The 26,620-nt window shown below is 46.2% G+C and overlaps 1 protein-coding gene across 1 annotated transcript in view; it reads right to left on the bottom strand.

Annotated features, from left to right (window-relative positions):
• The window catches only part of CCDC85C (coiled-coil domain containing 85C), a 115,566-nt gene extending 96,682 nt beyond the window's left edge, over positions 1 to 18,884 (bottom strand). The window contains exon 1 of the mRNA XM_082058853.1: positions 17,862 to 18,884. Coding sequence (XP_081914979.1) covers positions 17,862 to 18,573 — 712 coding nt within the window. The 5' untranslated portion in view covers positions 18,574 to 18,884. The remainder of the gene's footprint in view (positions 1 to 17,861) is intronic.
• Between the last annotated feature and the right edge of the window lie 7,736 nt (positions 18,885 to 26,620).

Raw genomic sequence — 26,620 nt, 5'->3', positions numbered from 1 at the left:
AATGGTCCCAGCCCGCCGAGGCTCCCGGGCCCCTCCACGCTCCCGCCCCGGCGCCCCCTCCACAATGGCGGCTTTTGTCTCAGCCTGGCTATTGTTTGGGATTCTCTCGCATCCCTGGACACGGGATAAAGCGCCGTGTTGGGAGCGATGTTTATGAATGAGGTCTCAGAGCACAAGAGCACAGCAACACAGGGTTTGACCGTGGACAAAAAGGGTCACGGTTTCTAAAAGCCACGTTGAAATTAAATCATTAAAGATGTAATATGCACTAGCTAGGAATGAAAAGTTACGGGCAAATGGAAAATAAGAAGTGAAATCCTAGTCCTTCCAAAGTCAAGGGAAGTTTTGCTATAAACCTCCGTGCAGCCAGGGTGTCTTCCAAAATATCTATACTAAGTAAAATATCTATCAGCTCCCATCACTTTAACCCATTGTTTTGAAAATATTTTGCATCATATTGATTTCCAAAGGAGGAAAGAAATTAGTTTAATGAGAATGTTTTCTGATTGAAATGTAGCAGATAGTGGCAGTAAATAGTAGAATCTGTCCCAAATAAGCTAGGTGGAAAATACCAGCTAATAAAAATCTAAATCATTCTCTCAATGTCAGAGACAGTATTCCAATCTTTAGCTGGTGTAATGAATATGTTATATTAAATCCATCAAGAGAAAGACCTATACACCCTGTAAGACCTGTAGGAGGAGGATCTTCCCAACTAACAGCCTATATGGCCAGGTCAGTTCTGCAGTGACAAACTGTGAGAGCTCAGGCAGCTGGTGATGTTAAGCTCAACTTCTAAAACACCTCCAGCATAACAGTACTATGAGTCTTGCTAACAGCCAAAACCCAGCTTCCTTCACCCAACCAGGCCTACCCAGGACAAAGCCAACCACAAGCCCCATCCATTGCATTGGAAAGTGCCTCTTTGTGAGGCTCTGCTTAGCAGAAGACAGTAATATTGTGAAACCGTTCTAGCCTTTAAAGAGTAGAGGCAGACATATAACTGCATTCAATAAAACATCATATGGTAATAAGCAGCAATGGAATAGCCAAGTATAAATCTCCCATTCAGTAGAGTGTCACATGTATAAATCTATTTACCAAGGATTACTCTGTAGCTCCCACCATAATAAATCATCAGGAAAATGCCTTGTGCACTGCTAGCAGAGCAGGGATTTCGAAAAGCAGGCAGGTTATTCTTCATAAGGAGACACTGATAACCAGCCAACCTGAGAGTTTGTTACAAATATGATATTAATTGTACTCTGCTTGTTTGGTATGCTTGCTTGGGTGCTCGAGCAGCTGAAGTTGATGCTTTTTTTCTTTTTTAAACTAAATCTTTCCTCTTTGCAACAAGGACACTGGTAGACATAAACTGTTGTACTAAGTCAAAGTCCAGGGGTCCAAAGGGTCCACTAAGCCAAAGTCCAGAGTCCAAAGTCCATTCACTGAAGCAACTACAAAGGGTCTTTTGAATTCAAAGGACTTTGGATCAGGTTGCAATTCATCATCACCATTTACAAAAGAATGGTATTCTGGCCTAGTTTCTACTCAATGTAAATGTTTTATGTAGGCTAATCCCAGATAAATAACTGTTTTCTTGCATTATCTAGATCTTTCACTACACATTATGGGCTGTATTAGAAAGATTAAGCACTGCAGTCAACTAAGAGCCTCTCTATAGCATATTCCAGCTCCCGGCTCTGCAAGGATGCCACGTCACCTACTGAAATACCCTGTGTATCTGCACAACTTGCCAAAACCTCTTGCTAATCACCTGAAGTTTGTTATTTGTAGCCATGAGCAAACAGTGTTTCAGAAAAGCTTTTGTTCTGTACTGAAGAGCTAAGGCTAGGTTGCATTCCAGAACTAGCCAGACAAGGAAACAGGTCACATGCCAATATAGCATTTCATATACCAGAATCAGACTAAAAATACAAGCCAGTCATATGGCACAGCCAACTATCTTAATGCCATTTAATTCAGCGAGACACACATCTGAAGTGCAGCAGCACACTAACACAATTTCAGTGCCAGAACACATGGTGTAGTACAGCTCTTATACCTCTGGGTCTGTGGTTGTCATTGTAGAGGGAATACTGATGTCCCAGAGATTGCCTTCCTGAAATCATTCGGGTAATGTACATTACTCCACACTTCAAACCCTTCCTTCCTTCTACTTATGACCCCAGCTGCCATTCATATGTTTAGCATCAATTTGCTAGAAATCAAACAACCCTCTTCATGTTCACATACATGGTCATAACCTGCATAGCAGAAGACTGCAAGCCAAATTCATCCTTCATATAACTCAGCTAGCTGGATGTAAAAAGCCTCAAAAAATTGTTTTCTTCAGTGTGGTAACATCTGAAAACCTGCGACGAGTCTGATCTACTTGTGGAAAGACAGGGAGTAAACAAAGCAGTTGCCTCTGCAAAAAAGAAAATCTGTACCTTTTTTCAAGTGCCAACTAGCTTATTATTACAGTTTTCTTTATGCCAACAAAATAATAATCAAACACATGTAAATCTTCCTAGGAAACTCCCTGAGTCTTTTCTAATAAAATTACAGTAGAAAATACAGATATGTTCTCTCTCAATCCTCACCACCGAACTTCCACTACAGTCACCATCCTGCTCAACTTGGACCTCAAAAAACAGCTTCAGGAGCCACTTAGTCTCCTGACTTGAACTCCTTGGGCCAAGAGGGAATAGTTGTGTAAGAAAAGCTGGACATGAGCCAGCAATGTGCACTCACAGCCCAGGAAACCAACCATATCCAGGGCTGCATCAGAAGAAGTGTGATGAGCAGGTCGAGGGAGGGGGCTCTGCCCCTCTACTCCACTCTGTTGAGACCCCACCTGCAGTGCTGCAGCTCTGGAGCCCCCAGTGCAAGACAGGAACCTGTTGGAGAGGGGCCAGAGGAGACCACAAAAATGATCAGAGGGCTGGAACACCTCTGCTATGAGGACAGACTGAGAGAGCTGGGGTTGTTCAGCCTGGAGAAGAGAAGGCTCTGGGAGACGTTATTGCAGCCTTTCAGTACTTTAAAGGAGCCTGTAAGAAAGATGCAGACAGACTTTTTAGAAGGGCATGTTACAACAGGACAAGGAGTAATGGTAAAGTAAAAGATAATAGATTTAGAGTAGCTATAAGGAAGAATTTTTTTATAATGAGGGTGGTGAAACACTGGCACAGATTGCCCAGAGAGGTGGTAGATGCCCCATCCCTGGCAACATTCAAGGCCAGGCTGGACGGGGCTCTGAGCAACCTGATCTGGGTGATGTCCCTGCTCGTTGCAGGGGGGTAGACTTTAAGGATCCCTTCCAACCCCAACTATTCTATGATCTGAGACCACAAATGCTACTCATTCTAAAAACTAACTCTGCTAGCAGATGCATGGCCACATCATGAAGATCACCACCTCCATAACTAGAACTTTACAGACTTTGTTGGGATCTTCACTGGTCCTTAGTCCCTGAAAAAGCACTGAGATCTGGAAACAGCTTTTCAGGTTAGGAATGTGAAAGCAGCATGTGAAATGTGCATATGCTTATCCCACAGCTAAAGAAGGACTTCTCCCTCTACAATTGTCTTTCTGGCAGTTGTCACCAAACACTGGATTCATGCACAAAATATTTATAAAATTTATCTACAATCCACACAACGCTCACATTGCAGAACATCCCACTACATAAATCTGTACAAATAATGAAGACATTCTGGGATGAACATCTGAAGAAGCTGCCAGAGAAAAATCTATGTGTGCACACCGCAGTGCCTGATCCCACCTACTTTGCAAGGCATTTTTCACAGGCATCACCCTCACTGCCCTTTGACATAGGCAATTATCTGCTCTCAATCCCAGCTGACCTCGCATTCCTTACCCACCTGCAACTCCCATGTAAAGATAACAGGAGTTTTCATTCACATTAGCTTAGCCTCTTTGTTCTGGGCAAGGAAACGATATTCATAATTCCCAAACTAATTTCATTCCAGTGGAGGATTAGCTTCCGTCTCTGTTGCTGTAGAATGAAAAGGCGAGCAAGAAATTATCGTAAATAATTACAACGCTTTTTGCTTTACAAAGGATACCCAGAGGTTTGCAAAAAAACAACCTTTTTGCTGGATTGAATCAGCAGTAAATTTCTGAGCATGCCTCAGACACACTTAGAAAGCCTACCGAGTCCTACAGATAAGGCCCAGGACTGAGAGTTGGAAGATGAAAGCTCTATTGCCTGCTCTTTGCATACTTAGGCTAGTCAACTTCCAAACCATAAAAAAGGGAAATAATGCTACTTCTCAAGCTTATAAATATGCTATGAGGCCAAACTCATCAGCGTTTACAAAGCACTCCTAGACTCCTTGTCTGGAAGGAGTTATACAACCATAAAGTATTATTCATGCTGTTCTAAGGCAGAAAAGTACGTATTACTGCAAATCCAGCAGTAGCTTTTCATGCACCATTAAGGTTTACTACAGTGTCTTAATCTAATCATAAGCACTTCAGAACCCAGATCTGTCATTCGAAACATACAGATCAGACTTCATCATTGAATAACCAACTGGGTCAACAGTATACAGCACAGGACGCACATGCACTTTTTTCCTCATTTATCCCACTTATCTACAACTGAACCATTTGTATTTTCAAAACTCCCTCATTATTGGTTTTCCTGCCATCTTGCATTATGTCTCCCTGGGATTTCAACAGGTTCAAAACTCAGGTACTAGATCTGTTTGCACATTTTTTAAAAGCTGAAATGGAAAGGAGTGCAAAGTTCGGGTCTACACGTCCTCCAGCATTTATCGAGTAAACTGGTTCCTTCAGGCAACTTTTTCTGCCCATTATTATTCTGGGATCTCCTTTGCTTGCAATTCTGAAAATGTATTCATAACTAGTGGTAGACTTGCTTTTGACTTGCTGATCAAAATACAATCTTTATAGCTCCAGGCACCATCATCAATGCTGTGCTGGAGGGAGTTCAATCCAGTTCAATGCAATCGGCTGTTAAAAATAACCGCTAGCTCCCAAACCACATCTTTGGACTCATTTACTCTGTCTCCTCCTTCAGGCTGCTGCCGCTCCCCTTTGCAGTGGTCTCCAGCTCCATCCTGAGCTCGGCAGGCAACTCTTGCTGCCCACCCCTCACCACTGTGAGGACATCTCCCGCAGCACAGCACAAGGGCTGCTTGAGAGCTTCATCTGAGCTTGACAGAAGTTGTCTCCACAGCTGCCCCCTTGCTCTCTACCCTCCTGCAGCAGGTCCAGGAGGTTGGCACCTCCACTGCTCCCCATCCCAGGCCATGTACTCCACGCTGCCCAGCCTTTCCCTCCAGCTCTACAGATGTTGTTTTTGATAGAACAACCCTGTTCCTTTGTGTTTGATATGGTTTTGGTTTAAATCCAGATATGAAATCTCTCATTTAAAAATAAAAGGTCAAGTTCAAATATTGCCATCCTTAAGCATAACGCAGTCAGGGAGTTTTACCATTTAGGTAACATTCCTTTCACCAGGTCAGTTCAAAGCCTTTCCCCAAAATATTGCATTTGCTTCACTTTGAACTGCCAAATAAAGAAAAATTTAAAAGGACGGCCCTCTCATTTTTATCCAAATAAGGCAGAACGAAAAGACAGGATCGCAGATTTTTCCATCGGAAACCTTCCACGTCCAACCTGGCCAAGATGCTTTAACAGCTTGAAAGGAAAAACAGAGACCTCTCCAACAACTGCATCAGCTGCTGTTTACGTGAATCATTCCTCATCTTGCAGGACTCCAAGCAGACTAGCCTCCATGAGCCGTGGAATCAGAAAGCTTGATGGACCTATGCTGTCACGAATGGAAGGCAGTTACAGCTCTGCAGCAATCCTTTCTCAAGTACAGCCCTATGGCCAAGAAAATTAGCTAGTCACCTCAGATACTTCCAAGAGCAAAGTTTGAATCATGTTCAGAATACTTAATACTCTGAAAATGCTGAGCACCTGTCCTTTGAACAGGAGATGCCATTCAGGTCCCCCAGGTGGATCCCCAAAAACAGAGATGCTCTGGATCACTTGCCATTGTGCAAAGTCTTGACATGATGTGGCAGAGCCAAAGCAGGACTGTGACCTGCACCTGCCACCTCCACGTACACACCCTCCCTCAGCTCTCATTGCATGAGGCAGCAGATGCTATTGCGTTACAAAATGCTACCTTTACTTAAAGGAAAAAAAAACAACAAAAAGCACAACAACAACAACCAAAAACCCACACAGAAGTGGATAAACACATAGCTTTACATTTAAGCACGGATTAAACAACATTGCTGTTTAGAGGAATGTGTTTTTTAAGAACAAATTTCCAGAGGAACTTAATTATGCTCCTAGGGTTAACAAAAGGATTTGCGTGATCCAGTTTCTCTTCCTTACTCCGCTGTGAGTGATGGATGTGACTGAATACAGCAACCCACTTAACCCCACAGGATCTACACCCATCATTTTAAATAATTAAATAGCATTCATTTGAGGTGATCCTTCCCCACTCCCTGCTGCTTAGCCTTACATATAGAAAACATTTAGTGCATAAGGCAAACAACAAACAGGAATATAATTAGTCCTTTCGAACCAAGATGTTGTTTAACTAATTGAAAAGAGAGAAAGCAAAAGCTCGCACTGTGTGGCTAGCGGCAAAATCATAAATTGTCACTTTTCTGAGGTTCATACTCCAGTAATTATCTTTTATACAAAGAACAGTGACTCATAAATCTGCTTTTTCATAAAAATACTGCACAAAAAGTCTGCAATAAAAGAGCTCCCCCCCACCCCCCTTTTTCTTGGTCAACTTGAAGCTGAAACAAGGTTTTTATGAGCTGTGGGAGTGGAAAGTCATTAGGGTTTCAATTCCAAATGAAAATTAAGGCTTTTAACTTCCCATACTACTCATACTGACAACCTTTCATACATAATTGCCTAGGAAGAGTTACTGCGGTCTTGTCACCCTCCTAATGATTGGGTGATACACTGACAAATAGATCCTCCCTAAATTCCACTACACAACTATGAATAAAAGCCCAAGGTGGTTAAGAAACACTGGGTTCACACCCAAGAGTGACTTTTATGACTTTTCAGTCATGGCTTGTTTGGATTTACCAAATTATCAGCATCAGAAATAGAGCATTCAAGGGAACAGGTAAGAATTTAATTGGAAAGAGGAAAAGTGTCGTCAGCAGTTACAGCAAACACACCGCTGCCTTGCAGTGACAACGTGGGTAGCAATGTGACAACAAGGACCCCTATGCTTCAGGGTTGTGGTTCTCCACCTCAGCTGAAACTGCACGGGGCTGCCAGATAAACAGCGTTTTAAATAGGCATACATAATATGATACTCAACTGGGCAACGCAGGTAGGATGAGCTGAAATAACAACAAATGCTGTCCCCACACTCTGAAAGATGTCAAGGTAATCTGTTCTGTGATAGCAGCAGCACCTTTCTGCACTTGTCTCTGGCTGTCAAGAGACAAACACTGCTCTTTATCTTATTTTGCTCTTTATCTTCCCATTTAGGAGAATTTTATTTGACAAGTTTCTATTTTTGACCGTTGGCTGGAGACTGTCCATACTTCATAATCCTGCATTCCCAAGAATTATATACAATACACAAAGAAGCATCCCAACACGTAAAGTGCTTTTATCCCAGTAAAGCTGAAACAGTATTTGAAGCAACTCCAAAACTGTGAACTAGAAAGGTCTGGAGTTTCACTTATAATAAAGGCTGCTCCTTCCTTGCTAGCTCATTCTAACTTAAAACCTGTGTTGTTTCTTATCACTGGTATCATAGCAATGGTTAGAGGCCCCTTTTGAGGTAAGGGTCCAATTCTGTTGAGCACTGCATGAGCATGTTATAAAAGACCTAATGAATTACCAAAAACTCAGAGGAGACAAAGGAAATATATTACCCTGGTTGTATAAAAGGAGAATCACAGATCACATAATTTACCTAAGACTGCATCAGGAAGCCATGAGAATGCACACCAAATATGAGTCCAAATTCAGTGCTGTAAGTTGCAGAAACATCCATCCTTTTGTTATTTTAAAGCTTATACCTAAAACAATTGAGTCTTAACTGACCTCACAAAAAGACTGCCTTTTGTTACAAGAGGCCAGGAGCAAAGCATGAGAGACTTCCAAATAAACTGCTCAGAATCCAGAAAGCAAACAGCTACACCAAAACCTCAAAAAGAACAGCTTTCAGAAGATGGTTGAATACAGTCACACACATGCAGCTGCGCCGACACGGCCCAGAGGACTGAGAGCTGCAGAAATCATTATTTTTTCTGACGTAGAACCTGTAGCTGCTCCAGAAGAGAAGATCTCCACAAAGAAGACATACATTATTGTGTTTCAGGACATCAAAGAGGAATAAAAGCACAGGCTTTATAAACTGATCCCTATCTTTTAAGAGGTGTAACAAGCAGCTAAGAGAATGAAAAAGGGAAACACTGCAAACGTTATCAGAATTGGAAGACAGAAAGCCCGCTGCGCTGGCTGAAACACTCACACTACACTACACTGGTGTGTAGCCTCAAAAACAAACATCATAAAGAAATGAATTAATAATTGAAATAAAGCGAGTGCATAGGCATAGGTAACAGCAAAGGGCAGGTGTATCAGCGGTCTGACCAGAAGCGACTGATTGACTCACTCCCATGCTGGGTTTGAGCTGCAATCAGGAAAGTGAACAAGGGGACATTTTATCAGAGTTTTTCACAATATGCCATCTTTGTGCAATGCATGAGCCACTGGTGAAGATCATATAACCTATAACTACGTATCACATTCAACAGCAAACAAGCTTTTAACTCAGTGGAAAGGGATTAAAAGCTTCACAGATCCAAATCATAGATCAAAGTTGTATTCAGCTGCTGGGAAATATATAAATATGAGACTGCAATCCCCAGTAAGGAAGATAAGAAAGGAAACCAGGAAGACAACAGAATACTGTGCATCACAAAAGTGCTTTGAGATTGTACATAAAAATACAATTTTCTTAACACCTTTGTTAAGAGCTGAAAAAGATTCAGCATCAACCAAAATGAATTGTTCTCTATTACTGATATTCTGCTAGCACCTGAGGATGCTACTCCAGCATAAAACAGTGGACTTCTATGTAGGTTGTCCTGGAGCCATTTCTAGCAGATCCTACCAAAACAAAAAAATGCGGGGAGGCCAGTGAAAACATCAACCTGTAAATAGCTACATGTATATAACATGGGGCAGTCCGCTGGCTACACAAAAATCAAGCAGACTATTACCTAAAAAGGTCAGATTATGTCCATTGTTGGAGATTAAAGACATTATGGATCTTCTTTCAATTAAAGACTAAAGCAAGTGTAGAGACACCATTCAAGCCAAACAATGTCCGCGCAGTAACTCCGCTGGCCACTGAGATGTACCACACCAATAAATGGTCCATGGCCTGATACAACGTCACAGCCATCCTTCAAGGAGCACAGTGTCACAGGAGTGGCATTTATGGGACAAGGCATTATCAATAAGTGTCACAGAGTGAATGAAATGTACCATAGCAAGTAAAAAACTGCAGATGAAAGATGGATGCCAACCCTCCAGAGACTGCTTAGCACTTAATGGAGAGCCAGAAACCAGGAATGCAGGTTTTAACCTTGGATTTGTGACATGCAGTAACCTGTCTTCAGATGATCCAGGAGGGAAGATGTGGGGAAGGACAAACATCTTTTTAAATCTAGTCAACCCCACTAGATCAGAAACTGACAACAAGCCTCCTGCTGCATTGGTTTCCATAGAAATATGAAGCTTTGGGGACTGGAAATGCTGTAATGCTTACTTTTTCTTCTTTTCTGAAATAATGGTCTGGTTTTACTGCTCTGCCTTGAGTGGTCCTTTTGCTTGCTCCTTTCCCCTCCACGGGTCTTCAGCAGTGAGAGGATGGAGCAGCTCTCACCGCGCAGCTCTCCCCACCGCACCAGCACGGGGGTCTCAGCACCACATGGTCTCATTTCATTGTCCCAGGAAGGCAGGGGCAGGTCAGACACAGACACAGCTCTTGCTTCCCAGCCTGAGCCCCGCTCCATCCATTTGCTCCACATGCTTCATACTCCATCTCCCAAAAACATTCAAATGCTGCTGATGTGAATGAAATCCCAGCAGGAGAGGAGTTTGGGGATCAAATGGGGGCCAAGGCAGCAGCATGCTGTCCTGAGTATCACTGCACAGACTGGGGGATGGAGCAAAGACTGAAGGGCTCTTCAGAGCACTCCTGCTTTGATTGAACTAATTCTGCCAGCAAGCTGGGGCTGACACAACCGCACAAGACAGGTAGCGTGTCACCCCTGAGACTGCACTCTAGAACTGGCCAAAGCCCCAATGCCATCAGCCCAGCACCCACTGCTGGGGCTCCCTCTGCTACAGACAGCTCAGGCCTCTCTCACCACAGCCACCCCAGGCAAACAGGAGACATCCTGTCCTACAAGCCTGTAGGAAAAGCCCATGCAAACGATAAGCTAATTCACATCACATTTAGGATCGCTTCAATCTCACCACGGGATCCCTGAAGTCTCAAATACAACCAATAGCCTGTAATCTACTTCACAAGGACTATCTTTCACAAAGACCCTTTACAGGAGAGTCTCTGAGCAGGGTGAACACTTGGCACCACCATTGCTCAGAGATGCAAGAAATCAGTACAAGCAAAGAGCTTCCTCAGAGAGGCAAAGAGTAAGGCAAGAAGCAATTTAAGGGAAGGAAGATTATATACCTGTATGCAAAAGGATCACAGTAACCTGGCATAAAAGGTCTTGGCTCAGACATGAGTCACTAGAAAAATGTTCAAAATAACCTGTACAGCAGTATTCAATTGCCATGGTGATAAATGTTTCCTAATGCCTAAGAGCAGCTGAGTCCTGAACTCCACACACCTCATTCACTAACAAAAGTGTTCATTATATTAAAAAAAAAAAAAATCACAAATTAATTGTGGCCATTTTAAGCTCTCCTCAGATCAAGGGCTGATTCACACAGTCTCGTTTCAATGGGGAGTACTGTGCTCACATCGCGGTTAATTCAGAAGATGGAGCTGGCTTGCTTTTTGCTTCACAATTCAGTAGGCAAGGGGAAGATGGATTCTCTGAGACAGTGTTACTTTTTCTGCCAGGAGTTATCTATTTGCAGAAGTGGGTCAACTTTCTCTTGGTGGACATGTTAGTGTGCGAGTGCCTTGCAGCGCTGCCTGCGAATTTCTCCCCGCTCCGCGTGCGGAGGAACCTCTGCACATAACTATTTATGGCAGCCAAGTGTTTCATGAATTGCAGCAAGTTAACCACAAGGGGATGATGACATTTGGCGACAGGGCAGGATGAATTCTAGCTGGCAGACAAAAAGTCAGGTTAAAAATACAGAATGCAGAAGCAAACCCAGCCAGTCGCTACTAATTCGCAGGAAAAATGGATGTGCAGCCTCCAAACCTTCCCTCTTCCACGCGAGCAATGTCGTGTGTTTTGCAGCGGGATGCATTAAAGCCCAATTGTGAGCGTGGAAAGGACTTCAGCCTTCCTGGAGCCAAGCATTTTAAGAGAATGTTAAATAGGCTTATATTTTTTTTTCATCTGCCTCACTCCACATCTTCTGATGTGTACCAAACATTTTTTGCCAGTTTAAGCACCTCACCTCCATCTCGTCTACCAGTGAGAACAGCCATTGTCCATCCTTGTGCTCCCTGAGCATCTCCAAAGGGCAGCCACAATACAGAAGGATACCACAGGGCCAGCCTGAGGGGACAACAGCAGACCCTGCCATGCACATGTCTGTGTGAGATGCAAGGAAGGCCACCACCATGCTGGGGCAGATAAAAAGCCCAGTGGCTCCCAGAGTGGGCCTCCAGTATGACCCAGGTTTCATTGATGTGGTCAGCTGTGTCCCCACAAAAGCATTAACCCTCAAGCTTTCAGTCGCAACATTTCTGTTAAGTATTAATGTTCATGCCCCTCATCTCCACACACATATCGAGTGTAACACCTGCCAAGGCTGCATTTTGGGTTCCCATGCCTGCCACTTAATTAGATCACCATTTAATTTGATCCTCAGCTTTATTTGATGGAATGCCTCCAGAGGACAAAATTATTTACATGTAACCAACATAGTTTACTCCTCTTATTTGGATTGCTTTTGACAAGCATAAGTGGATAATTCCATCAAAGGCCCATAGAAAATTGTCTTTTAATCAACAGAAGTTTTTTTTTCCCTTAACAGGACATCTGAGAACAAGATATCTCTATAGAAAACTGAAAGAGGAAAACAGATTTGACTGCACTACTATGCAGAATATATTTCCAGATATGGCCCAATTCTACTACGTAGTTTAAGTGCCTTAAGCCTTGTTTTCAGGGACACCAGCTACCTTGAAGTTTGTGAGTCTAGTGAGCTGGCACACAGGCAGCACACCAGCAAGAAGGCGGGAATGGGCAATGGAGTAGATCGCTCCACTGAAGCCCCTTGGATAAGTGGCCCAAGACTACTGGCTACAAGAAACTCAAGCTGTATCCTTAGTCTCTGAGATCTCAGTATTGATAAACCTATTAGCAGAACTCATTGAACTTAAACAGAAGAGATGCAAACAGGTCTACAGAGGTCTTACATCTAGTGTACCAGCCCAGGGCAGGTTTCCTGGCTTAATTACGAGGAACCTGTATGTGAGCCTACAGCACCAAAAATACCAACAGGTTGAATATGGCAGTATCAAGAAAAGACAAAAAAATGTTCAGAGGATGAAAAGTGCTCTTGATATAAGAACATATATTAGTTGGTCAAGTCGCATGAACGTCTGCTTAAGCATGGCAGGAGCCACAGAGCTCTGAGAGGTCTCCATCGCAGAGAACAGGGCTTTCTCTGAGTCAGACTGCTGTACCCAGGCAGTTTGGGCACTGCAAGGGGTGACATCTGAGTGGCACAGAGAAAGGCGATTTCATCTCTTTCACCAGGGCTAGCAAAGCTGCACTGGGAGAGTGGACAGTGGTCATGACACCACCTCAAACAGGTCTGATCTCACCTGATTTTAGGTGGTTGCATGTGAACTAGATATCCAGGCTACCTTTCCACCAGCAAAGAGCGTAGTTAGTGTACAACTCTTCTCCCTCTAAAGCAGACATAGTTGATAAAAATCTAGTCAAAGTGTCATCAAAGTGTCTTTCTCCACATGGCCAATAAAGGAAGCCCAAGGGGATGCAGATGTTGAAGTCTATATTGGAAATAAATTAAATGGGATGAACCTCACCCTTTGCTTCTGCCCTTGCATATTCTCATCTCAAAGGCCTCATTAATATGTCATAGTAAATAATATGTACAATGATTATAAATATGCTAATAAAAACAAAGGACTTTGGCCTAAAGGGTTTGTGAAGAAGAGGAGAAATAAGTGCAGGGTAGCTGTATGTCCGATCAATACCAACCCACAGGGAACAGCCATTTCTCTTTGCCACCATTTTAACTGTAATATATCGTACCCCCTAGCTAAATATGTGGACATTTACAAGTGGGAATCAATAGAAACAAAGATCTTCCCACCCCCTCACCCAGAGAGACTATTCTTCTTCCGCTGGAGTAGACAACAGCAAGAGGCCATAGATTAACATCTCTGCTACTACAGGCTGTCTGCCATACCCACAGCTTTCTTCTGGGCCTCTCTGACCACTTTTTAAGTGTTGATGCTTTTAACGATTTAAATTAAAAAAAAAAAAAAAAAGTTTATGTTACTAAAGAAATACACAACTGGAATAAGGCAAATGTCCATTTTGGAAACCCAGAGCAAACAGTTTCAGTGGAAGGTGAGTATAACATTCAGCTGATGGGGGAAAAAATAATTAAAACCTGAAAGCTTAACCTGCATGCACAGGATTTTATCCCAGGAACATCACCAGCTAGCAAGTCTGTATGACCCCAGGCTTGCCAATGGATAGAAACAGTTGTCCCAGTCAGATCCAGATAAGGCTAAAACCAGAGAAGCCATTGCCCTGGCCTCAGGGAGATTCGAGCCACTCCTCCCAGTGTTCCCATGAATCTCACAGTCCAGGGACATAACCTATGGTACCTGAAGTGTTTTTCCTTCCCCCAGGTGATGTTAACATCAATTCATGTGGCTGTCTTTCTTTTCTGAATGCATTTTTTTTCCAAAACTGTATTCTGGCAGGAACCAGGCAGTAGCAACGGCCATCACTCCAACAGGGCTGCCTGAAGCTGGATGGGCAGAAAAACTACATATGCACAGAGATGCCCACCATGCATACAAAGGAAAGCCAAAGCACTCACAGGTACAACACAGCAACTGTGCCTTGATTTCTGTCCTGGATCTGTGGGTAGATTTATGAGAAACATGGCGTATCAGTCAACACAGATGCAACCAGCCAGTTCCCAGGACAAAGCGTGGAGATGCTCCTGTCCTGCAGCCCAGCTCCAAACTCACACACAGAGGATGGACATCAGCTTCCAAAAAGCCAGTTCATGAAAGTAAATAGACTTCAGAGAAGTGAAGAGAAGGTGGATCATGGTTTGGCTTGGTTTTGGTTTTTAAACTTATACCATTTACACTGAATTCACCTGACAAATTTAGACTTCATTGCATCCCATTGGGGTGGGTCTCTGGGGAAAATAAATTAAGCCCTGGTTTACCAACTCACTTCCAAAGGATTGCTGAAGAGAATATGAGAAATACTTAATCCAACTTTGCTCACTAAGATTTAATTAAAAAGCTACATCCCTAGAAGCATTTAACAGTCACCATAATCCTGACTCCTTTAGAAAAGCACTGAACAGGTGAAACGGTCCTGCTCAATACCTAGAAAAGCAGAGCACCACAAGAAGCCCAACAGATACAGTTAGCAGGGGCAGCACATTTCAGGACTCTTCATCTTTTCCATATGCAAAGTGCTCTAGCAAGCAGCTCACCATGCCTTGGTCCCATCAGTTGTCAAAGACTTCTGCTGGGTCCTTACTACAGATGCTAAATTCTGCCCTGCACCCCTTTCAGATCCACCCACGCCCTCCCTAAGAAACTATAAGAGGGCTGTCCATTGTGGTATGAGCTGGGCTGGCTGGGCAGTCTCTGCTTTATCCACTGGTTAGTTACCCAGTGCTGTAGCAAACCACACTGAAGTATGCAACCTCAAAATGAAAAGCCACGCTTTCTCCTCTTACTCCCTCCTGTTTTATCCCTGGGAAAAAAAAAAATTAAAAAGTCATCAGGAAAAAGAGTATAAAAAGGCAGAGGTCCAGGCTGCATGCACAGAAGGTAGAGACAGCAGCAGGAGACACAGCAGGATGCTGGCTGTGGGGCTGCTCCCTGACAGCTCCACCACCCACCTTACTCACTGGGGTGGTTTTACACATTCACCTGCACTGCTCCTTCCTCTTGTCACAGGCTTAACAGAACTGCTGCTTGGTCCCAGGCAAGTTCCCCTCCCAGAGTTCTTGCTGTCAGTCAGAAAAAGGGGCCTGATAAGCTTTGTATTTACATATGTATTGAGAGGCATTTCCAAAGGCACAGTCAGGGAAATGGCCTTGCTGAATACCGATGCTATCTGAGAATGACAACTATTCAAGCCATTTTACTGCTTCACTACCTAAGTGGAGAGATCAGGCTTGTTTGCATCTTTACAAGGATTATTAGCTTTAAAAGTGCAGAATCTGTCCCACGCTCAGTTCTGAAGCCTCGCTCAGTTCTGAAGCCTCGCAGGTTGGCAGCAAAGACCTAGCTTCAGTGCTTCCCACAGAGACCATCTTCCACAGGCATGCCCAAACCAGAAGACACCAAAACCTAAGGTCACATGTGAAATGCTTGAGCCTATACTCCTCCTTTCTATACAAGAGCGGGAGAAAGGGCGCAGGTGTACGCATGTAAACATATCCATGTGCAGATGCTCTACCACCCTACACTTACCCTACATAGGGTAGGACATGAGACAGCTCGCAGTCCCCTCAGAATGATGCTTCTGGGCACCGTCCAGCACACAGTGTTTGAGGATGGCAATGAGGACTGAGCTCTGCAAGCAGAGACTTTCCTCTTTATGCAGATCGGGATGACTTGAATCGCATGCGAGGAATCCTGCAGTGCCTCACACCAGGTTTAAAGGATGGCTCTGAGGTTGTGGTGGTGTCCCATATGCACAAGAGCCCTGGGTTAACAGGAATAGATTCATCTGTCGTTGTCATAGTCAGCTGTCAATATCTAAAATGGATGTTCTCTAAGGTTCACAAACCAGAACTGCAAAGCCCTTCTGTCCCAAAACAGTAACAGCACATTCAATATTTGCCAAGTGCTCTCCAGGCCTCTGGAGAGGCCATCAATGCTTTATGAAAATAAAGTCTAGTCACATGAGGAGCAGAAGCTATCTGAAGATTTACAAACCAGATACTTTTGATTTACACAACACTAGGAGAGAGCAAGACAGCAAGACAAAAACAACAAACATTTCATGCTTGCTGTACCCTGTGACAGCTGGTGGCTGGATCACCCTTGAAACCAGCAATCCCCGTCTACTGGGTGAGGTGGCCAGAACATCTCCAGCTGTAAGTGGAGACACACAGCTGCGACAACAGGACCGCACATGGCAAATTCATGAACAAACTATCTGAGAACTGGGTTAGTCGGTGCTGCGTGTCCTCAGACCTCTTAGGGCATAAGGACTTGATATAAATCACAAATAGAAAAAAAAAAAAAAAAGAACCAGCACTCCTTAGTCCCACCAGGACCACCAAAAGCTCTATGTGGTAAATACATCCACTGCTGACACCACTCAGAGTCAACCTCTGGGGCTCCAGCCTCTGTGCTTGGAGAAGGGGAAAGGGGAGAGGGTACCCCAACCAAAAAATAGTCCTCTCTGGTTAGAAAAGAGAATTAAGAACATTAAAAAGAGCCTCATATACAACAAGTAATTAGACTGGTGCCTGGTTTGATTCCTATTGAACTCTCTTGCCAATCTACTCCTTCTAGAAGTATTTGGTCTTGTTGGTTTCAAAAGAGAAAAAAAATCTCAATTTTAAAGACACTCCAATGTTATTATTTTAATGCTTGATCACTATTAGACAACAGGAGAAACTTTGCTTGAATACAAACTGTCAAAGGAGGCTTGGCACAATTTCACAGTGGAGCTTGTTTCTAACTTTAATGACTAGGCTGAACAAAATTGTGAGTACAGCGTCCCTTCGAGAGTGATCGCTTCTCTATGAACAAACCTCCTGTTTCTGAAGCTGAGCGGGGAAGCAAGAAGGGGAAAGTTGCACCTCTCCAAAACAGCTGAGCATGCCAGAGCCAGCCTGCCCTGAGAGCCCATGGAGCTAACAGGTGATGCTCTGTGGGGTAGACCCACACTTTCATCAGATGCTTCCAAAATCTCTTCCAGGCTCTTTATCAATCTTATCAAACTAGCAAACAAACAAGACAAATGTAAACCAAAGTATTTAAAGGGGGGAGAGAGAGAGGAGGAAGAGATAGAAAAAACAGTGTTTATTTAACCCTGAAAAGTCAGGGCTGTTTTTTGTCAAGAACACCCAAAACAAACAAACAAAACAAAACACCAGCCCTCCAGATAAAGAAGGCTCCAACCCTCAGTCCCAGACATCAACAACACAGTCAAGAAGCACCACTCCCCCCCTTCACACGGGTGCTCCTCCCCAGCCCCCGGGGCTGCTCTTCCAAAGAGGTCAGCAAGCATGGGCAGGGGTGGGGATGGCCCGGACTCGGCTCCTCTGGCATCCCTCACCCCATTGCCAAGGGGCACCGGACCTGCCAAGGGGAGGTGGCGCAGGGCAAAGCCAGCGGCACCTGCTGCCAGGGGGCTGGGAAGGGGGCAGAGGCTCACCGTTTAGGCCGTTGGGGATGCTCCGGTGGTGAAGGGGTGCAGACAGGTCATCCATAGACCTCCGCATGGCCCCAGCCTTGCTGTCGCCGGCCTTATGGTGGTGGAGGTGGTGGTGGTGGTGGTCGGGGCTGCCCGCGCTGCCCGTGCTGGAGGTGCTGCTCCCGTCCCCCACGTCCCTGGTGGCCGAGCCACCGTTGAGGTTGGTCAGGCTGGCCTGGCTGTCGATGGAGCTCCGCGAGCCAGCCCCACTCCGCTCCTCGTCCAGCATGAGCACCATTTCCTTCAGCTCCACATTCTCCCTCAGGAGGGTCTCCTGCCTCGCCTCCAAGTCCTTCAGCTTCTGCTGGTACATGCCCACCTCCTTCCACATCACGCTGGCCGTGTGCCTCCCGAAACGCTGCCATTCCCTCGATAGCTTCTTGCCTTTCTGCCGGTCATCATCCAAGAAGCAGCAGAGCTCCCTCAGCTCCTGGTTGTCGTCTTGCAACTTCTGGTTCACCTCCTTCAGCCCGCGGATCTCGTGCAGGTGGAGCTGCAGCCGCCGGTTCACATCCTTCATTAAGTTGCCGTGTTCCACCATTAAGTTCATCTTTTCATTCTCCACTTTTCTCAGTCTTTTCACCAGCTCTTCCTTGCTCCACCTCAGCATCTCCTCTTCTGAAATTTTGCTCAGGTCTTCTTTAGACCCTTCCAAGGAATTCTTTGCCATCATCTGTACCTAGGCAGCGTTTGTTCTCACACGTTAACAAATGGTTCGGGTTATTCAGATTATTTTGTTCGCCTGATTTCTTGGGACTAAAATTCACTGCAGTATCTCAGGGAAAAAATATTATAGTTCTCCGCTGAGCGTTGGACAAGAAAGAAGAGCAACGCCTGACTGGAAGATCTGCTCTCCCACAGACCCCATAATAATAATAATAAAAAAAATAAAAAATAAAAAATAAAAGGATGGGGGGGGAAGAATGAAAAAAAAAAAAAAGGCACCCCCCCAAAGGGGGCTGGGGGCGGCAAGGAGCCGGGAGACGAGCGCTACCCCTTCCAAGCGAAGCCTCCCCAAAGGATCAGTCAACTTACCGCGGGCAAAACAACTACGCGGCGGCCGGCCCCCCGTTACCGGGCGCTCCGTCCACTTGTCCTCCCGCCCCCCCGCCGCCCGCCGCTCCCAGCCGCTCCCCGCCGCGGGAGACCGGGCACCCCGCACCCGCCGCCGCTGCCGCTGCTCCGCTCCGCCGCAGCTCGTCCGCAGCCCCGCGGCGACGTGAGGCCGAGCCCGGCGCGACGGCGGCCGATGCCGGTGCAGCGCTGCCGAGGAGCGATGGGGGAGCCGGCGCTTTCCCGGAATGGCTCAGCCCTCGGGAGCGAGAGAGAGAGGGAGGGAGGGAGGGAGCGAGGGAGGAGGCGGGCGGCAGCGCCGGGGCTGGTCCCACCTCCTGCCGGGCAGGGAGGCGCGGCCCTGCCCCAGCCGGGCCGAGCGACGGAGGAAAGCCGGCTGCTGGCGGCGGAGCTGGGGGGCGCCGAGCTGAGCCGAGCGCCGCCTTCCCCACCGCCCCGTTGGCTGCCGGGCTGGGCGCTGGCCGAGCCCCGGTGCGCCGCGCCGCGCCCCGCCGGCTCGTGTTACCGGAGCCGCGGCCGGCGCAGCCAATGCGGGGCCGCCTGGCGCCTTCAAACAGCAGGTACAAAGGGACGGGGCCGCTCCCTCCTTCCCTCCGCCCGCCCTGCCGTGCCCTGCCCTGCTCGCCGCAGCCGGGGCTGGCTCACCGCTCCCACCCCTCACGGGTCTTTCACCCCCCTCTTTGCTATTTTTTATTTCCTTTTTTTTTTAAAGAAAAACTACCGGAGGGAGCACCAGTCCGGAGAAGGGTGGGGTTGGACAGGCAGGAAAACGCGCCCGCCGGGGAAGCGGCGCCGGAGCGGCCCCGGCCCCGCTCTCGGCAGGCGCGTATGGAGAGCCGGAGCCGCCGGCCGCCCGCTCGGGCTGGAAGCGGAGCGGGGTTTCCCGGGGTATCTCCGCTGCTGCCGCCCTCCGGCCACGGGCTTTGTCACCGGGGCCCGGCCCCGCTCTGTTCTGTTCGGGTGTCCGCCCTCCCACTGGGGCGGCCGCCTTTGTCCCCAGCTCCTTCAACCCGCCTCGGCCAGAGCTCGCAGGTTTGAAGGAGCCGGCTCCAGCATCCCTATCGCCTCTCTGCTCCCGGGGCAGGCATATTCCTTCAGATCTCAGCCCCACACCAAGGTGTGGGAGGAAACTGCCCTGAAGATGCAGATACTGCTTATTCCTCGGTAAAATCTGGGCAGCTCCTGGTGGTCCTACTGTCAGGAGCAGGCTTGTCAGCATCACTGCTGCGCATGTTGGACAGAACCTAACAAAGGGCACAGAAAGTTAATAAAGTGGATTTCCTAGGCATCATGTAGGCATATTTCCTATATCCTTGCATCGTATCCCCTGACTTTTAGTCTAATGCACGTTTCCTTGCACTATACTGTCTGTCGGTACGCTGATTTTGTAAAAATAAAACATGCACCAGGACAGAGCAGTGCTGCCAGCTATTTTCCACAAGAGTATCCTTAAGAAGCCCCAGGGAATCACCAGCTTTGTGTTCCTGAGGAACCTGGATAAGTGATTTTGACTCCAGGGTTAACTCAGTGCAACCTGAGATTTCTGACCACACCGGCAAGCTGGTCAAGACACCCTCTAGCTTTAAGGAGACATCAAATTTGATGCCAGAGCGTGGGATGCAGAGCAGATGGGCTGTGCATGGAGGGAAAATCAGAACAGTAAGGGATGGAGGATTGTAACTTCTGCCTTTTGGAGTTATTTTCCTAAGCCTCAGTCAGCAGAGCAGCAGTTTCTTGGATGCTTTTCTGCACAAGTCTGTGCTTCTTGTTTTCTGAGCCCAGACATACCCTTGGCAAAGTGAGTTAACTGCCTGTTCCCTGATGAAGCAGAACAGCAGGACTTTTCTGCTTCTGGGAGAGTTCATCCCCTTCACGGGTGCTGCCAGCCCTTCTCTTCTCCCAAAGTACCTTTTATCTCCTTATTATTAAAAAGATAAGAGGAGTTTGGGACAGAGCATGGACAGTAGTTCACTTCATGGGGGATAAGCAGGTGATGGATCCTTGGTAACAGTCCAGCAGATGTGAAGGTGTGAAGAGGACAGTTCTCCCGTAGCACGTACCCACGCCAGGGTGGGTCACTAGAGAGGAGGCAATTGCGCTGTGCAAGGCAGCAGCAAGGCCAGTTTGCCCCCTTCAGGGGGGATCACCCTGGGCATGTGGAGCAGGAGCCACCTGTGACCAGCCGTGCCATGACTTGAATACTCACCTTGGTGGCAGCTCTGCAGAAGCCATAGTCCTGCCCATGGCTGGTCAGCTCCTCCTGAGTCAGCCCTTAGGACACTGGAAACCAGCACAGGTGTATGTGTCAAGAGGTCATTGCTCCTGGGGTCTGGGACCGCTCTGACAGGGCCCAGACAGGCTGTGGCAAGCATGCTGGGTGATCATGCTGTGCCTCATCTCCTGCTTCTCACCACCCTGAGCCGGGCCACCAGAAGGCAGCACGCTCTGTAATGGGCCACGCTGCTACTGCTCATGGCTGCATCGTGTCTTGATGGCACCCAAGCGTTTTCTGAGCCAAGACTTGTATTTACAAGGCTTTAATCACGTCCTTCCCCACAGGAAGCGGAAAGTGCTTCTCCCAGACCCTCCCAAGCAGTGATCTGGCTAGCAGATTCCTGGCCAAAGGCTGTGGGAAGGAGGACCAGAGCGGGGGGACCCTGCAGAGCAATCGTTCATCACTGCATGAAGTCAAAAGGGCAGGAGAAACCTCTGGTATCTGCACCACACACACAGGTGCAGCTAAGCCATGGTGGTACTCGGCCTGGGCAGTATGTTGCTGGGCCTGCCTGACATTTGCTTGATTTTTTTTTCCCAATAAAAGCTGTTTTTTTCTAGGTGAAACCTTGCAAAGTTTGAGCTTTATTGATGCTTCTGCAGAGACCGAGCCCAGCAGACAGGGGGGTTCCTCAGAGGAAGCGAGAAGATTACTAATATCCACAGAGGAAGTCCTCGCGATGATTAAGACTTGCTTTCGGTACTCTGTGGGTATGGCTGTGCTTTCAGAAAAGTTAATGGCACAGATCCACTCTGCCAGCATCCACAAGGGCTTTGCTGTCATTTTGGCACCCAGGTGGCCATTGAAGCATGGTGACCTGCTGTGCTTGGGCATCCAGAGGCCGCTATGCTCTGGAGGTGGCATTGAAGCTGCATTTAAAGATCTGCTGGGTGCCTTGATGGTCTCTGGTCCTGACAAACACCCAGTGAAACACTCCTCCATTAACAATGGAGAGAGTAGGCTGGGGTTAACAGTTTTTAGCAAGACCTGAATCAAGTGGACACCATGCGTCGTCGCCTGTTCTGCTCCCTTGTCTTCCCTTCAAGGGAAACATTGCACTGCAGAAGAGGAAAAAAATCTCCATAGCTTGGATAGGCAAGGCAGCAGTGCTAAAGCAGAGGGGCGAACCCTGGAGGTATCAGAAAGTGTCTGTGGCCCAGATGATCTATGCACAGAGTGGAACCGAGAGCTGGGATGAGGCAGGTTTTTAAAGTGCTTTGACACATTGGAGCACAGTTTTATGATCAATAGCAAACCCACTGTTGCAAGCACATTTTTAATCAACACAAAGAATACCTAATGTCAGAGTATTTTTCATGGGTTTGTGCTTTTTAGTTCAGAAGGCATTATGATTTCCCTGTGCCAGTTTAATATGAAGCATAAGAGAAACTGGTAAACAACACACTACAGATTCCCTTTTGTTACATCTGGCTATGGGGCCTTCTGCAAGCTGCCACTGAAAAGTACTTCTAATATGCATGTCATCTTAAGCTTTTGATGCCCATGTAAGACAGTATCAAAGCCTATCCCTTGCACTGCATCAAATGGACACTTCCACCCTCTTCAGTCAGGGATGAAATTTTAAAGTGAATTATAGCATGATAAGAATTTTAGAAAAAAAGAAATATCTACTGGGTAAAATTGCTCTAGATGTTAACTCCTGAACTCAGAAGGTGACACAAAGAATTAATTTGTTCCCTGATATTACACAGTGATACACGGCCTTACTGAAGTCTTACCGAAGCATTCCCCCTGCAGGGCTACATTAGTATTACAGAACTCACGATCACAGCTCAGGTCTTTGCCATCACTTCCCTCGCCCCCCGGGAGGGCTGGGTCTCCCAAAGCCCACTCGTCAGGTGTGGGAGTGGGTGGAGGGGCAGAAAGAATCCCCGTGGGACTCTCCCAGGACCTTGTTTTTCCAAGTCTGTCTTAGAAGTGCACACTGCTGCGTGTGCGTCAAGGCCGTGCTCTAGTGTACATGTGCTGAGGACCCATCCTGTAAAACATGTACCCATGAATCATTTACATGAGTTGTAGATCTTCTGTGGCATTGGTATTTTCTCATAAATCAGTGCCAAGGACTAATCCTTGATTCATGTTTTGAAATGCACCATCCAGATTGCGACAGTGGGAGCTCTGTTTCATGTAACAAAGCTGTGTGATAACGAAAAATGTGCTATACTCCTAACCTCTGCTATCAAGATAGTTACTTCACTTCTAGCCTGATTAGGCAGTGTTTCAGCTAGAATATTTTTTTTCCAAGTAACAGCTACCTGAAGACTGTCATGCAGCATTCTTACTTTTTTCCCAGATCAGCTGAACCTTCCTGTGAAAAGCCTTCATCCCTCCATTTACCCATCTGGCTGAGCTATGAGTAAAAAACAGTCTCTTAGGAGATTATGCAGCACTCCTTAATGCTGGCTTCTGGCAATATAACTGGGCCATCCAGTTCATTCACTCTCCTTATGAAAATAGTAGGTATTAGTGAAGGTTTCATCTTGTGTCCATAAAGCCTTTTTATTTTGTGCCCTGAAACTGCTAGTAAAATTCTAAAATGCACCAACTTGTTTGAAAGCCTTCAGGATATTCAGAGAATTCTGGTTGTGACCAGCAAACTCTTTCCCATGCCAGAAAAACAGGTCCTCCAAAAGGCATAAGCAGTATCCTCTAAATGCTGTTACGAAGAGTAGCATCCAAAATGGAGACCAGGGGAGATGGAGAGCTGGTCCTCAAAGGCATGGCAGGTGTGTGTGCTCAAGGTGTGCCTTAAACTATAGCTATTTGCCAGCCCTGTTTCAAAGTGTCTGGTAGTCACCTGAGAGGTCCACATTCACATGTTGGCTCCAGAGCTGCTCCATGGAGGCACCCTAACAGGCCTCTCAGAGCAATACCAAGTCAGACCTTTTGTCTTAGTAGCAGCTACAGAGCAGGCGTAAATTGTATGTTTGAGTCAAAAAGAAAAAGTCCATAAAAATCCCCTTACCCACAGTGTTCACCAAAACTTTGTTTTCATTGAAGTTTCTAACCATTTCTTGCACGCAATGGAGTTTTTTTTTCCACCATCCCTAACCTGTATGTTGGTAAAGGACTGGAATCTCAGTCCTAAGAAGCAACAGGCATATGCTGCTCCTAGCTGGGAGCTGTAGGTGATGGACACTTCCCAAACTCATGCATAATAGCTAGAGCAAAAGTTTCCCTGCTAATTAAGTGTGTGGTGGGGATCCAATTTCACTGTGCAGTCAGAAGGCTGCATACAATATCAGAGCAATTTTTTTCAAGTGTTGAGAAAAATCCCCAAACTCCTCTTACAACATTTGAATCACCAGGATCTCCATGTGCCTGTGAGCTGAGGGCATGTGCTAGTGAACTGAGTCACCTCCTCTGCCATCATCTACACAAAGAGGAGTGCCACTGAGACCTGGAATCAAATTTGTGTGCCAAGAAATAAAAATTTGATTAAACTTCTCCTAAATAGGTAAGAAATCATCCAGTAGCAGAAATAAGGAGGCAGGCAGACTGGATCAGAGCACTGGCCTCTGTATTGTCTCTGCCAGTGGCAAATACCAGATGCTTATGAAAACACTGTGAAAAACCTGCCCATAGGGTGAGTTTCCTCCTCTCTGCCATCTGGTACCACTTGGCTTCTTCCCAGAAGTATTACGGTTTACATCCCTTCCAAAAATATTTACCATCCTATCTAACACGGGAAGAAGGCCAGAGATAGCTTGATACATCTTTGCCTTTTGTAAATACTCCTTTATAAACACAGATGATGCAACAAATAGGTGGGAGAAATGGAAGGTAAGGTTTCATGTCTGTCTCAGCATCCCTAGGCTGCACCCCTCAGTCACTGTCACATCAGGGTACACCCTGGAGGCCAAATTCTGGCTGGAGGTACATGCAGAGCTCACAGAAGGGGGGTTTCTCTATCTGGGGAGCAACTTGGTCTTCATAGCCTGGAGGTGCTGGCAGGAGGTTATTTTGCAAGACAAAAGCACCACTCCCAGGTTTCAGTTAGGCCTTCCCTGTGAGAACAGCATCCACCCACTGCACAAGGCCGGGGATGCTCCTGGGATTTACATCTGCATCATTTAAGCCATTGGTGATTTGAACAGTGGCTTTGCTTTGAGTAGATTCATATTACATGATTATTTTTCTCTCACTGCCTCTGTACTTTCTTTACAAACCCTAACAACCATTTGCAAATGTTTTGGGTGAGGCAGAGTATATGGCAATAGATTCAGACCAGCTTCAATTGAGAGATCTTTGTCATCACTGATTTAAAAACAGGAGAAAAAATAACACAAGAATGGAAAAAATGTCAGCGTTGTTCCTTGGGACCATTATGTTTCATGGCGAGTGGTTGCAGCTCAATCAGCTTCTGAGCTTGGCACGTTGTCCCCAAACAGCCCGTGCCTGGGGGATGCAGCAGCCCCCCAGGCTCTTTGGGGCTCCCCTGCTGCCGCTCTGCTCTGTGTACATCCTGCTTTTCCCTGGCACAGCTCCTGCCGGGGCCACACGCTGGGCTTGACACTGGCGGCTGCAGAAAGACAGACACCTCCCTATTCAAGCAGATGAGGCCATTGGTGTTAGCAGCATAAGGCTGATGAAACCTGAGGGGTTGTACAACAGACAAAATAGATGATGTTACGGTATTCCCCATCTTTCTTACACTCTTTATTTTTCATATCCAAATGAATAAATGACCTCTCAGTTGTACTGATGGACCAGGGACATACAAATACCCAGTGTTATACTATAGGCTAGGCATGTTGATACCCTTCACTCTGTGCTAAAGTGTATTTTCCTCTTGCAAGACAACAATGCTGCTGAGGACTTTATTTTGCCTTCTATGGCTCACTGAAGCCACTGGGATTTTATAGTAGATGAGAAAGGAGAGTTATGCCCTAAAATGCTGACACCACTTCTGTATATCATAGAAATATCTGAATAATTCATAGTGTCAAGCAGCACAAGTTAAAGGAACAGTGGCATAAGTGACAACATCCAGTTTCCATACATCCTATACAAAAATAAAAACTCCACCAATTTCTTTCTTACACAAAAAATGTCAGTAGGCTTTCCAAGGAATAACTACAACATCGTTATGAGATGTGGGGTGATACACCAAACATGGGGATTTCCTTGTGATTGGGCATATGACCCTTTGCCCCTTTACCTTTGCCTTGTGTCGTATTTGAAATGAAATTAAATCAGACCCAGATTGGAAAAAGGGACAATATGTCCTTCTCCAGCAGTCATTCTAACACACAAAGAAGACCCCGGATTGATGTCACAGGTCTTCAGGGTGTGACTCACTTTCTGTTCCTGATAACGACTACCTTTCAAAACAATAATGTCCAAAGCA

The sequence above is a fragment of the Streptopelia decaocto genome (genome assembly GCF_964273445.1).
Source record: "Streptopelia decaocto genome assembly, chromosome: 7".
Classification (NCBI taxonomy): Eukaryota; Metazoa; Chordata; class Aves; order Columbiformes; family Columbidae; genus Streptopelia; species Streptopelia decaocto.
The sequence above is the reverse complement of the archived record's forward strand: the minus strand, read 5'-3'. Positions and strand labels throughout refer to the sequence as shown.